Raw genomic sequence first — 14,043 nt, 5'->3', positions numbered from 1 at the left:
AACAAATATGCGTGCATATTAAATCCACAGGGGATTTTCTTCATGTATTCATGCCTTTATCAACCGATCTTAAGATCAGCCAGTGCTTACCAACAGCAGTACTGTCACTTCAAACACCAGGAAGACGAGAGAAAAGCAACGGGAACTTTCCTTGAGTCAGAGGAACGAATCGGCAGCTCGGACGGGGAAGCATCGCCTTTGTGCATCCTAGTTCAGTTAGGCGAAAGCAATTCACGAGGGTTCTCTGCGATCAAATTATTATTTCTTAATCGTTAACCTATAAACGGTACGCCCGGAGGGGGCCGTCAATGATAAACTCCGGGAAAGCGGTGCTAAAAGGAAGCGCTGGCGAGGCAAGCCACCCCGCCGGTTAACCCCTTCCCGCCCCTCCTGCCCCGCCGAGGAGCGGCGGCGGCTCCACCCCTTCCCCCTGCCCCGGCGGGCCGCGCTCGATGCCGCCCCGGCCCCCCTCGGCCCCGGCCCCGGCCCCCGCGGCGGGGCGCAGTGCGCGGGGGAGACGGCGGCGGGGTGAGGGCGCCTTCCCGCCGGCGGAGGGGCTGAGCCGGCGCGGGGCGGGTCGCGCTGCAAAATTTTCCTTCTTTTATATTTTTTTTCTGCTTTAAAAAAAAAAAAGTCTAATTATAAGGTAAGATAATTCAGATTTTTTTTTTTAATTTTTTATTTGAGCAGAGCTAATTGTTCTTGTACATGCGCGCTTCGCTGGTTAACTGAATGCACTGGGCACCAGCGTGGGCGCCGGCGGCAGGCTGGAGTGGGGTCGGCGTCCGCGGGGGGGCCGGGATGCTCGGCGTGCGCCCGGGGCAGCCCCGCTCCCGCCGCCGCGGCTCCGGCTCCGGCTCCGGCCGGGCTGGACGGGGCAGAGCTGCGCTGGTTTTAATGTTTGGCTGGAGCCCTGGAAGATGCACCTGGTGGGGTTGTGCTGCGGGGCTTCCTCGCCCGGACAGCGCACCGAGGGGTCAGGGAAGGATAACCGCAGCTCGGAGACAGGTTTGGCAAATTTCATCTCTCAGCTGAGCGCTGCTGCTTCCTTTTCTCACGGATGCTGTTCGCGTGCTTTCTGCTCACCCCCCTTCCCCTCCTCTGACCTGCGAAGTTAATGTGGATATCTTAACTGGGGGGCTGGGAAAAAAGTGCTTGTCCAGTTGTAATACTGTTTAGCCTGAACAGATTTTGGTCGTGTTTTGTTCTTGAAGATCTTTAGTGCTTTTCTTATGTGAAAGGTGGTGGGACGCTGAGTCTAGTAAGTGTTCTTATTCCAAAATACTGCCCTTACTCACTGTTCAGTTGAAGTAAGACAGTTTCAACACAAATGAACTATTTCAGCAAACTGGATTTTAATTTTTACAAAATCAGTGTTAGAAACAAAAAGAGGAAAAATTGTTGTAGAAGACAAGCAATGCATCCTCCTAAGTAAAGAAAATGTTTTCTATAGTATAATTTGGGAACTGTCATGTAGTTTTGAAGTAGCAAGATTATTAATTTACTTTTGATATAATTTGATATAGTCACTTCTCCAAAGTTATTTCAGCAATGAAGAATATGCTGGGGTTTTATGCTTTAACTTTGTGTAGTAGGTAGCCACAAAAATTTGTCTTTAGAGTTACTAGAACTGATAACTATTTTTTTTACAAGTTTTTATTTGTTTTCAGAGTTGACCCTGTGATAAATTGAACAGCAACTCAGGAAGTTCTGTAGCAAGGTCATTCAAACATTTGTCTCTGTTCCTTGGCTTTAAAGTTTAATGGATAGAAAGGAGAAAGTAACACAGACGTGCTTTATTCTTTTTCTTGCCATGGGATCTGATCTCATCTCCATCTTTTTTCTCTCAGTTGAGATGGGTATGAGGGAAGGACTGAAGCTGATGATTTGAAAGTGTTACCTAATATTGAATTGCCCAACTTGAGTGTTGGGCCTGATTGTTTTGCTTCCTAGAGAGCCTGACCACCTTCTAGCTCTCTTTGATTTTAGCTGAAATTGTAAATGCTCAGAATCACTGAAATGGCCTCTGGGTATCTCAGCCTGGCCCCAAACACGGAGGCACTCGGAAATAGTCCTGACACGTGGAAGATTTCCCAGTGGCTGTAGAAATAATCTTCAAAATCAGCTGTTGTACATTAAACTGGGAAAAAAAAATGAAGAGGGAACTCCTTTACTAAGTTAAACCACCTCTTGCTGGTTTTCATTGTCCCGGGATTCTAACGAACAGCCTCTCAAATCACTTAATGGGCGGCAGCTTTCTAACTACCGGTAGGAAGTTGTCCAGTCTCTCTACCTCTGCATATGCAGTAGCAAACTCTTTAGGGTTGAAGTGGAAAGACAAGCTTGCGAAGGCATTTGCTTTCCCAGTGCTTCTTTGGGATTGTTGTGTGACTGGCAGAAACGCTGTTGGCCCCTCGGGGAGGAAGCAGCCTTCATCAGCTGTCAGTCAGCTCATCCTTAGAGTGACCAAGTCCTCGTTAATTTGCTTCTCTTAACCCTCACTTACTAGCCATCCACAAAATAGAAGTCATTACATCCCATCATTGCAACAAACTTTTTGGAATTTAAATGGCAAAACCAGGGTACTACAGGAGCAGTACATCTGAGATGGCCAACACAGCAGGTGGGTTTTTGGAAATCACTGAGCATCTTTCCCCTGATAACTGAAACTTCTTTGTATTTTCTTAAAATATCATAAGCCGCTTTGGAGAATGGCTTCTCTTATAAGCTATCAGTGCTAAGCATGGTTTTTGTAGTTCCTAGTTTGCTACGTTTATTGTATTTCAAATGTAGTCATGAAGTTTATGATCCTTCAGAAGGCAGGAAAATGTCTACTGACCACTATTTGTAATTTCTTTTGCAAATGTAGACAAGAACTAATGCTTCATTTTAGCTAAGGTCTTGCTGCTGCTACTGCTTTTACCATTTACAAATAAAATAAATCCCATCTAAAATCCAGTAATGCCCATCGGAGCTCTTCTATTGCAATGTCTTTCAAAACCACCAAAGCATTATTCTCCAGCTGCAAGTTATAATTCATGTTGAAGTCTTGTTCTGGTCTGAGAAGAGACGCTGTGCAAATGGTACTGTGGGGTTCCTCCTTTGCATCTCAGTGACTGAACTTGACATATGCAGAAATAAAACAGGAGAAACAATGTATGTGTTTAAGCAAAGTCTGTAGCTCTATTGATTCAATGAATTGATCAGCTTTAAAGAGAATGTTAAACCACCCTGATGGCTAACCAGCAGACTCCAGCAAGAAGCCCTTCAACCACTCTGCATTTGTCATTGGAAGGAGGAGATACAGCCATCCATGTCCTCTGTCACCGATCCTTAAGGGCAGACTCAGGGACCCACTTGCAGGAGACTGGAGCCCTGCCTGTGTTGGACACCTCTTCCCAACTTACCCAATGATGTGCTGTTTTACAAACTATGTCTATGCCGTAACCCAGAACTGTCTCTTACAAATATATTGATACAAAACCGGACTTTCTGGCAGCTGGCATGTAGCTGGCGGGGCGGGAGGGGGGAAGTACGGTGTTGGCCAGCTTTGCTTTAAAGAAAAATTGCCATCCAAACCTAAAGGAATGATTAGCCTCTGGCTGAGCAAGGCAGTGAGGATGATAGGACGAAGCACAGACATATAACCATAATAAAAGAAATGAAGCCACATCTCTGGACGGATAGGGTTCAGCAGCTATCAGCATCCCATTGCACTTCTGATGATCAATCTGAAGCTTGGAGGAGGGAAGGGGAAGCAGAAGGACATTGTGCAATGAAACGCTTCAGCACCAAACCCAAAGGAAGGAGGGCAGGGAAGGCCTGGTTACTGCCCATCCACTCCCACTTTCCTCCTTGCTGGCTGCTTCCAGCACACCGTTCATGAAGGAGGTTAAAACTAAGTCCGTAGTTGTTCTTCGTTCACTCTGGTGTCTGCCTGCTCTGCAAGCTGAGATCGGTTGTGGAAAGTCTTCAGGCTCCTAACTCCCCAGCATTGCTGCCCACACACCTCCCTCCTGCTGCCCTAGCACTGCCCGGTGCGGCTGTGAACAGCTAGCGCTGCAGTCTGTGGAAGGATGCAGGAGATGCAGCTCCCCCATGCAGCGGGTACCACGCCAGGTTGCATCAGTAGCTTTTGTAGTCCAGTGTCCTGCCCCGTGCCAGTCAGGGTCAGAGGCACCTTCCTTTGTGGTACAAAATCAGGGAACAGCATCGTCCTGGGGTGTTTGTTTTTAACTGAGGCAGTTAACAGTTTGCACATATTCATACATAAGGGTTTGCTATTTTATTTATCCCATTTACTGTATAGGGGCGTGATCATCTTGAATGCTGGACAGCTGTAGGGCACCCATTCTCCAAATATTTTGGGGAGGACGGATAGCAAAAGAAAGGAGAGGGAGAGACCACCTGGACCCTCATGGCAGCAGAAGCCCATGTATTCAGGGAATGACTCGAGCTGCATGTTTTGACGTGATACGTGTGGTAACCCATGGGGAAAAGAGGTGCTGCACAGACCCCAGCAGTGCTGCCCACAGAGGAGCAGGCAGGACGGTCCCCCTCTCCACAGGGAACTTGAGCAGATCTGCCTGCTCCACTGCTGCGGTCCGGATGCTGAGCCCCCGAGACTTACTGGTGAATGCAGATTATCCAATTTTATCCAAATACTTCTCCTCATCTCTAAAAAAACCAAACCAAGACAGCAAATACAGGGACTGGATTGGGGATACCAAACTGTTGGCTTGTCAGTGTTTTGGCTGTATCTAGCCCCACATTTCATTATTAAAGGTTTGGGGTTTTTTCTTTTCCCTTTTGCTTACTTTGACCCTGAATGCAGGTGCTTTCAAACTCTTGACAATCCGGAGTGCAGTTGCTCTGGATAACACATTGAAGACACACATGCTGTGAGTCTCTGAGGTGCTTTTAGTGTTGTATCGGAGCCCATGCAGATCTGTGTTACTTAGCAAACATTAGCAGCAGCAGTCAGATGAGAAGCCTGATAATAAATCAGTTGTAAGAGTCAAGAGGGGACAACAAGGCTTCAGGGAGACCTTATTGTGGCCTATCAGTACTTAAAGGGGGCTTATAGGAAAGATGGCAGCAAACTTTTTAGCGGGCCTGTTGTGACAGGACAAGGGGTAATAGTTTTAAACTAAAAGAGGGTAGATTTAGACTAGATGTAAGGAAGAAATTTTTTACGATGAGGGTGGTGAAACATTGGAACAGGTTGACCAGAGAGGTGGTAGATGCCCCATCCCTGGAAACATTCAAGGTCAGGTTGGACGGGGCTCTGAGCAACCTGGTCTAGCTGAAGATGTCCCTGCCCACGGCAGGGGGATTGGACTAGATGACCTTTAAAGGTCCCTTCCAAACTATTCTATGATTCTATGAACATCCCCTTGCAATCCTGCTGAAATTCCAGTTTAACCACTGAGGTATGAGGGTTGTACAGAAGATAGAAAAGCAGGAGCAAGCTTAAACTCAGTTTTATTTTAGAAGTAACACTGAAAAGGTGTAGATTTTGTTTATTACTTTGGCAACTGCACAGATTTGGATGCTGCTTTCCCATCTATCCCTCACAGAATCAGATTTTAGAAGCAGCTTCCCTGGACATGGCAAACAGAAGTATTGTCAAGTATCTTCTGTGAAAGTTCACTTGTCAAATCTTAGGCAGTCTGGTTTCACTGGATAAAAGCTGAGGGAGGATAAAATGCTGCATGGTGCTTCCTACCTTGTTCAGCACACACAAGTTAGCAAATTCACCTGGCTGTATTGGCAGTTACAGTGCTTTATTTTTGCTATTCCCAGAGGGGTCAGGAGAGTTATTCCCCACTGCTAACTCTCCTGCTAGGTACAGCAAGGCAGTGCCAGTGCTAATGTGCTTTCTTCTCCTGTTGCTCAGTCTCATCCCTGGCATTTCTTTGTCTTAGTTTAACAGGTATTTGGGTTTTTTTTCAGTGATGGGCTTTCTCAGCAGTATTCCCCAGTAGACTCTCAGGTAATCGTGGGGCCGGTGAATTGTTTTGCGCTCTGCTCAGCAGCCTGGCTGGCGTGTACCGCCTCTAGCAACTGCTGGGTGAAAATCACAGGTGCCCTTTGTGGACAGCCTAGGAATTCAAAATCATAGGCAGCTTTCTGAGCATCTCTAGACAGGCTTTCAAGTGGCAAGACTGTTAAAAAGAAAACAAAATGCTGCCTTCTGTTTTTTGAATTTATAGGGGTCACCTTAAAATTTTCCTGTGGGACCAGGGAGGCTGGAAGCGTTCTCTGTTTTTAAGATCTCAATTCTCTTATATATGTCCATGACTTTGGGAGATGGGTCATTTAGAGCACCACCAGGTTAGGGCACACTGTTCTGTCACGGCAAATAATATTTTGTGGAAGGACGCATAGTATTTCTTTGAAAATGTAGCCTGGGGGAGACAAGGGAGAGTTCTCAGCAGAAACTTTTGCATAAAGCATTGTGATAGAGCAGCCAGGGAATATACTGCATGCTAATAAAGTTCTTTCTTCAGTGTGAAAAGTGTGTGCTTTGTGAGTGGCAGCGGGTCTTTTTTTACCTTTTGACATTCTAACTTGACCCATGATGAGGCATCCACCAGCACGCCTTTTCAGTCCTTTCCAAAGAGCTGCCAAAACTAAAGAGATTTTTTTGAGAATAATCTGTGACCCAGCAAGGTTGGCTGTAAGGTTTGTTTGTTTTTCTCTCTCCCGCTGGTTCCTACTATTCTCTTACTCCCACATCCTATCCGACTCTTGTTTTCAAATGATTCTTCAGCCTTCTCCTTCCCTACCTACTGCATCCTCTGTTCTGCTTTCTGACTTCCTTCTCTTTTCTTATAGCTTTTCTTTCCAGTTCCTGTTCGTTCTGGTCCCGGAGGAACGAGGAGTGAAACATTAACAGTTGCTGGAGGACCAAGTTAATATGGCTGTTGTTATGAGTTTAGAGTTCAGGTGACGGCTCCGGGAGACATCTTTTGTGTACGACATTGTGCCCCAGAGCTCTTTGCACCACTTCATTGCTGGGGCGGTAGAGAGGAATGTATATCTGTGCTTCACCCACTACCATCTACAGTCCAGCATTTAAGATAAAAATATGATAAAAGTTAATCTTTGCTAAGACATGGATGTTCCAATTATTGCAAGTTAGTTAACAGGTGGTAAATTGCTCTGCTATTATCACTTTACTGCGTGTCTCAGTTACAAAGAAGTTGAAAAGCTTCAGACATAGGGTGAGCAAAGCAAGTGGATTTGAATCATCGCACGTGTCTCGATAGGGCATATGGGAGTTGCAGATACTTTGACAGTGGTTTGAAAAACATGTCATTTCACAGTAAATTCAGCGTGCATACCTGTGTCTTCTTTTCTAAGTCGTATTGCTGCTTTTACAATAAGGCTCTTACATTAGTAGGCGATATATCCCTGTGTTATCTGTATCTCTTTGCCAGTTGACGATCCCCATCCTCATAAATCTGTGCTTAGAATATGTGCAGGCACTTCCTGTGCTGATGTCAACGTACCCTGAATATAAATCACAGATGTAAAATACTTACTTACATTACTAATAATTCCTCCATTGAAATGTTGCATGGGTAAGGCTGGAAAATGTAGGTCTTTATGATCTTTCTGAGGATACACCTAATTTGTGTATCGCGAGCTTTTATATTGTCTGAAAATACAGCTTTACAGACTACATAAAGAAGAGCATTTTCCAGCTGAGGTTAGCTGTAGCCAAAGGTTTGATTAGTCTGACCCTTACAGTCCACAAAATCTAGTATGGTAAATGGAAATGTGCCTGGAAGAAGAAACTTTTTAACATAATAGTCACCACGCTGGCAAATTTATCTTCCTGCTAATTTCTTATGCCTGTGATGCCCAAATGGTTATCAGTTGTGTACTAATGTAATTTTCCATCCTGCTGGTTTATTTATAACCAGGATTGATCCATTTATGTATGGCTGCATATAGCAATTAGTTTTCATTTTTTGTCTTATTTTACACATTTTTGTGTATGCAAGACATAAGGAGGAATCCACCTTGTAAAACAAGTTTTGTATAAATGGATTGGTGAGTCGATATACCTGTCCTTTTGGGATATTTTATACTTTTATCAACGTCATCCTAACAGAAAAAATAAATGTAAAGGAATTAAAACCTGATGTATTTGTTATCTATACATGTACAAAATTTCACTGCTTTTCAGATTTCTAGATGATTTTATGTCGTTTTCAGTTAACTTTTGTAATTTAAAATATTTGTTTTGGGAATGTAACTGTAGTAGGTAGTTATTTCTTGAAAGACTACCTAGGTTATTAATGAAAAAAAAAATTGATAAAATGAAGGTGATTTAAAAAATGGAGGAATACACCTATATGTGTGTATATATATATATATTAGTCTAATGCATCTCTTCTAACTTGTTTCAGGTTGAAGAAACTTCTTGAGCAGGAGAAGATCTATCAAGCCCGGAAGGAGAAGGAATATACGAAGAGACTCAATAAACTAAGAGAAGAACTAGTCAAGCTCAAATCATTTGCACTCATGCTGGTGGATGAAAGACAAATGCATATTGAACAACTTGGTCAACAAAGCCAGAAAATACAGGACTTAAACCAAAAACTAAAGGAAGAAGAAGAAAAGCTTAAAATTATTAGTGCAAAAACAAAAGAAGATGGACAAAAACTGATGAAGTTAGAGGCAGAACTTGAACACAAAACGTCATCATTTTCTCAAGAACATGAGGAGATGACTGCTAAACTGGCTAATCAAGAGTCACATAATAGACAGCTAAGGCTTAAGCTAGTGGGGTTGACTCGCAGAATAGAAGAGCTAGAAGAAACTAACAAGAATCTTCAAAAAGCTGAGGAGGAACTTCAAGAACTAAGAGATAAAATAGCAAAAGGGGAATGTGGGAACTCTAGTTTAATGGCAGAAGTGGAAAACCTCCGCAAGCGTGTGCTTGAAATGGAGGGGAAAGATGAAGAGATCACAAAAACTGAATCCCAGTGTAAAGAGCTGAAAAATAAACTGCAAGAGGAAGAGCACCATAGCAAAGAGTTGAAACTTGAAGTGGAAAAATTGCAGAAAAGAATGTCAGAATTAGAGAAACTGGAAGAGGCTTTCAGTAAAAGTAAGTCTGAATGCACCCAGCTACACTTAAACTTAGAGAAAGAAAAGAATTTGACTAAGGATTTGATAAATGAGTTGGAATTGGTGAAGACTCGAGTGAAAGACCTTGAGGCATCAGAAAGCAAGTTGGAAAAGGCTGAAATAAGCTTAAAAGATGACCTCACAAAGCTGAAGTCGTTTACTGTAATGTTGGTTGATGAACGAAAAAATATGATGGAAAAAATAAAACAGGAGGAAAAAAAGGTTGAGGGTCTAAACAAGAATTTTAAAGTTGAACAAGGGAAAGTTATGGATGTAACAGAGAAACTGATAGAAGAAAGTAAGAAATTTTTGAAACTGAAATCTGAAATGGAGGAAAAAGTGTCTAGTTTGACAAAGGAAAGGGATGAGTTAACTGGCAAACTGAGAAGTGAAGAAGAAAAATCCTCTGAACTAAGCTGTAGAGTTGACCTGTTAAAGAAAAGAATTGATGGTATGGAGGAAGTGGAAAGAGAAATTACAAGAGGTCGAACCAGGAAAGGACCAGACCATGGTTGTCATGAGGACAACAAGATTAAAGAACTTACCGTTGAAATTGAAAGACTGAAAAAACGTCTCAAACAATTGGAAGTGGTTGAAGGAGATTTGATGAAGACAGAAGATGAATATGATCAGCTAGAGCAGAAATTTAGGACAGAGCAGGATAAAGCTAACTTTCTTTCTCAACAGCTGGAGGAGATGAAGCTCCAGATTGCCAAAACCAAAGCAATAGAAAAAGGTGAAGCAGTGAGCCAAGAGGCAGAGTTGAGGCACAGGTTTCGTCTGGAAGAGGCCAAGAGCAGAGATTTGAAAGCAGAAGTTCAAGCTCTTAAGGAAAAAATCCATGAGCTGATGAACAAAGAAGACCAGCTTTCTCAGCTCCAAGTCGATTATTCGGTTCTGCAGCAAAGGTTTATGGAAGAAGAAAATAAAAACAAGAGCATGGGGCAGGAAGTTCTGAACCTAACAAGAGAGCTGGAGCTTTCTAAGCGTTACAGCCGTGCTCTGAGGCCCAGCATAAATGGACGAAGAATGGTCGATGTTCCCGTGACCTCCACCGGCGTGCAAACAGATGCTGTAAGCAGTGAAGCAGCAGAAGAAGAAACTCCAGCAGTTTTTATAAGGAAATCCTTCCAGGAGGAGAATCACATCATGAGCAATCTGCGACAGGTAGGTCTGAAAAAACCCATGGAGCGTTCTTCAGTGCTCGAGAGATATCCTCCAGCAGCGAATGAACTTGCAATGAGGAAATCTTGGATACCATGGATGAGAAAGAGGGAAGCTGGGGCTCAGGGAACTCCTGATAAAGGAGCCCGAAGCCACGGTAGTCCAGCGCATCCTGGGGAGGTTGTTCTTTCACCAAAGCAGGGCCAACCTCTTCATATTCGGGTGACACCAGACCATGAGAACAGCACAGCTACTTTGGAGATAACCAGTCCAACCTCAGAGGAATTTTTTTCAAGTACCACTGTCATTCCTACTTTGGGAAATCAGAAGCCACGAATAACCATCATTCCCTCTCCAAACGTTATGCCCCAAAAAGGGAAAGCCAGTGAAAGTCCCATGGGCCCAGATCGTTCTATGTCTCCAGTCACTATAACAACATTCTCCAGGGAAAAGTCCCCAGAGGGAGGGAGAGCACCCTTTGCCGACAGACCTGCATCGCCAATTCAGATTATGACAGTATCAACATCCGCAGCACCAGCAGAAATCTCTGTCTCCCCGCAGTCACAAGATATGACCATGGGAAGGGCTGTCTTCAAAGTAACTCCGGAAAAACAAACCGTCCCGACTCCAATCCGCAAGTACAATGCCAATGCCAACATTATTACGACAGAAGACAACAAAATCCACATCCACTTAGGTTCCCAGTTTAAACGCTCTCCCAGTGCTGCACCTGATGGCGCGAGTCCTGTGATAACAGTCAGACCGGTGAACATAGCAGCAGAGAAAGAAGTTGTGACCGGTACCGTCCTTCGATCGCCCCGGAACAACCTGTCCTCGCGACCTGCAGCAAGCAAGGTGACAAGTACTATCACTATAACGCCTGTTACAACGTCTTCCACCCGAGGAACACAATCGGTGGTAAGCAGCGTAGTCTCATGATGTAGTCCTCGTGGTAAGGAGAAGGGCAACCATAGTTTGGGTTTGAGACACCAGCAGAGAAAGAATGGGTGGGGTGAGGAGAAACTCTTGGCTTCCCTTATTTGTTTCAGATACGAGCTTAACTATAAAATCAGAATTTGCCTAATTCATATATTTTTGTACCAGCGCTGGACGCTGGTATTCTTTAGGCATTATCTCCCAAAGGAGTAACTTTCAAAGGAAGTTCCTGCAAAGTTCCTTTGAAGTTATTTTCATAGTGGCAATCCTGCAAAATTGCAAGTGAGAGACAGAGAGGGACAAAGGACGATGGAGATGACAGAGGAGGAAACTGTATTTTTATTTTTGGTGAGTGCAATTTCTGACTTCTGAAAATACCCATAATGATTTTTGGCCCAGCTGGCGCATCACGCAGGCTGGCATTTCTTTGGTATAATCCCATTATAGTTATAATTCAATTAATATCTGCTGTAATGCTGAACTCTAAAGGAATAAATAGCCAGACATGGTATCATTGCTTACAGGTCCAAGCCTCTTTCAGCCAGTGAATAGTAAAGCTCTTTCTCTTCCTCTGAAATTCTCAACTTTTATAAGGGCTGTATTACAACAGTGCTTCCTCTAACATATTTTTTGCTGCTTTCTCTCTGTGCCTCTGTGGTGGTGCCCCGGCTTCTTTTTCATACTTAAGCCAGTCTCTAACCTCTATCTTTACACATACTGGACAATATTTATTGAATAGTCCTCCCCCCAGGTTTATTATTGGACATGGTTTTGCATTGCTTTAGTTGGAAATACCCTGGGAAAGAAGAATTTAACTAAAATAGAAAACCAGCAGTACCGTATTAGTCCAAAAGCTTATTTAGCTAGACAGAGCCTATAGCAGATGCTTAGGGAAGGATTAATTTAAGTGGGTAAACACACAGTAATGTTTCCCTCAGCGTCTGTTCCCACTTTTTGGCAAAAGGTGGGTATTTCTTTCTGAACGAGGGCCTGTAGCCACATCTTTGTGTTTAATAGACCATGGCGGAGTTTTCTTCTATTTATTCTTCTAATTGCCTTTTGAACTCATTTATACTGTTGTTTCCACAACATCAGGGGGCAGTGAATTCGGTTGTGGGCTCTGGGGAAAAATGCTCTTTTGTTTGGTACCTTCTATGCAATACCTTCATTGGTTACAGCCTCTTTCTTGTATCTTGACAAATACTGAATAGTCATCCCCTGTTCATTTGTCCGCGCCGCTCAGGAGTCTGCAGAGCCCTACAACACGCCTCTTCAGCCATCTCTTTCCAAGCTGAAATGTCAAAGTGTATTTAAGATACACTTCCACACTTTTGGAGAGAGGCTGCCATTCCCGTGTAAGCCCCCTGACTTAAGAAAACTTGCATTCATCATATGGATCTATTTGGGATCGCACGTGCGTGCTCTCTCTCTCCCCACATCTATAATGTGTTGTAGATACTTTACTGTGCAGTGTTTCCCTACATACGAGGGGCAACTGTTCATTTCTTTAAAAGTCTTGAATTAATTCATTTACAAACTCCTTTGTCTCTCAGAAGCTTGGAAAACTTTTTTTTTTAAGAGTTCCTCATTCTTTTTTACTAGATGTCTGTCTCTACTGTGATGATGCACTGAACCGTGGCAGACAAAACTTTTTTGTTTTGTTTTCCTCTGGCTAAAAAGTGGCTTCTTTCACTTCATCCTCCCTGATTTGGAATGTAAGGAAAATAGTTCAACCATAAGATGTACTTTATCTTATGCTTCCCTTTGTTTTTTAAGGTCCCTAGTCTCTAGTTCCCTAGAACAGGGAACTTCGAACAAGCCCAAATGTGCCTTTTCCTGCCTAACCCTCTGAAAAAAAACCCAGAAGTTGTATATTCACCATCTGTTTTGCAAACGACTACTTTACAAACACATTTCAATACCCCTAGTCAGAAAAAACAAGCTGTGATTATTTACTCAGTAACCCTAGAAGCCAACATTGATATAATTTTGAGGGTTTAAGTTCATAAAATCAAAGAAGACAAACTGATACAAAGCTGCTTTCTTAGCTCACTGGTTTTAATTTTTTTCTTAACTCTCCTCATACAAAATGCTTTGTACAATGTACTAATGCAGTGTCAAGCTACAAAGGGGAAAATAATTCTGAAGTTCCTAGTTCTCATCTGTTGCTATAACAAATTTGCAGTCACTGTTTTCATATTTGAAAACATTTAACGCTTCTTCCGATTTGAATTTATAGAGTTATCTTCAGTACTGCCGGTGAAGTTAATTTTAAGGTACTTTTAAAGATTCAGCCTGAGCTGTGGTGTCTCCCTGCATATGTCAGTCCGAAACCAGAGACTGGTTTCACAATGGACCAGTTAGAAGGGTGGAGGATTAAGGGGTGTTATTGTTGTGTTGATTTACACTGACATACACTCTAGAGTAACTAGAGATTTATATTCCCCTGATCTAAGTCCTATTTTGAGTCTGCAACAGTTTTGATTTAGATAAAATGAGACCCTGATCCAAAGAAAGACACAGGTACCTGAAGGAGAATTTGGGAAGTTTTTGAGCACTTAACCAAAAAAGGCACCGGTCGGTGACTGTGTCTCCACTGGCACCTGAACTCACTGGACCCCAATGTTTCGGAGGCACTTCATGTTCTGCCTGCTGCACAAGCCCAGGGCTCGTCACATCAGCGCTGCCACCAGGCGTTGCCCACTCCCACAGGGCTCTCTGCGGCAGGAGCTTTGGTGCATCCTGGATCCCAGTGCTGATGTGATGGAGGCTGTTAGACCAGCTGGATTGAATTCA

General features: G+C 43.4%; 1 protein-coding gene across 4 annotated transcripts in view; it reads left to right on the top strand.

Moving 5' to 3' along the window:
• Positions 1-14,043, top strand: part of FILIP1 (filamin A interacting protein 1) — a 113,116-nt gene that overhangs the window by 85,952 nt on the left and 13,121 nt on the right. For 2 of the 4 annotated variants that reach the window (XM_075145333.1, XM_075145332.1), the window contains exon 5: positions 8,424-11,229. In XM_075145333.1, the coding sequence (XP_075001434.1) occupies positions 8,424-11,229 (2,806 nt within the window). Of the gene's footprint in view, positions 1-218; positions 1,009-8,423; positions 11,230-14,043 lie in introns of those variants that run through there. The other 2 variants (XM_075145335.1, XM_075145334.1) reach the window with 2 other exon arrangements.

Source organism: Calonectris borealis, chromosome 3, assembly GCF_964195595.1.
Source record: "Calonectris borealis chromosome 3, bCalBor7.hap1.2, whole genome shotgun sequence".
In the NCBI taxonomy this organism is placed as follows: Eukaryota; Metazoa; Chordata; class Aves; order Procellariiformes; family Procellariidae; genus Calonectris; species Calonectris borealis.
The sequence above is the reverse complement of the archived record's forward strand: the minus strand, read 5'-3'. Positions and strand labels throughout refer to the sequence as shown.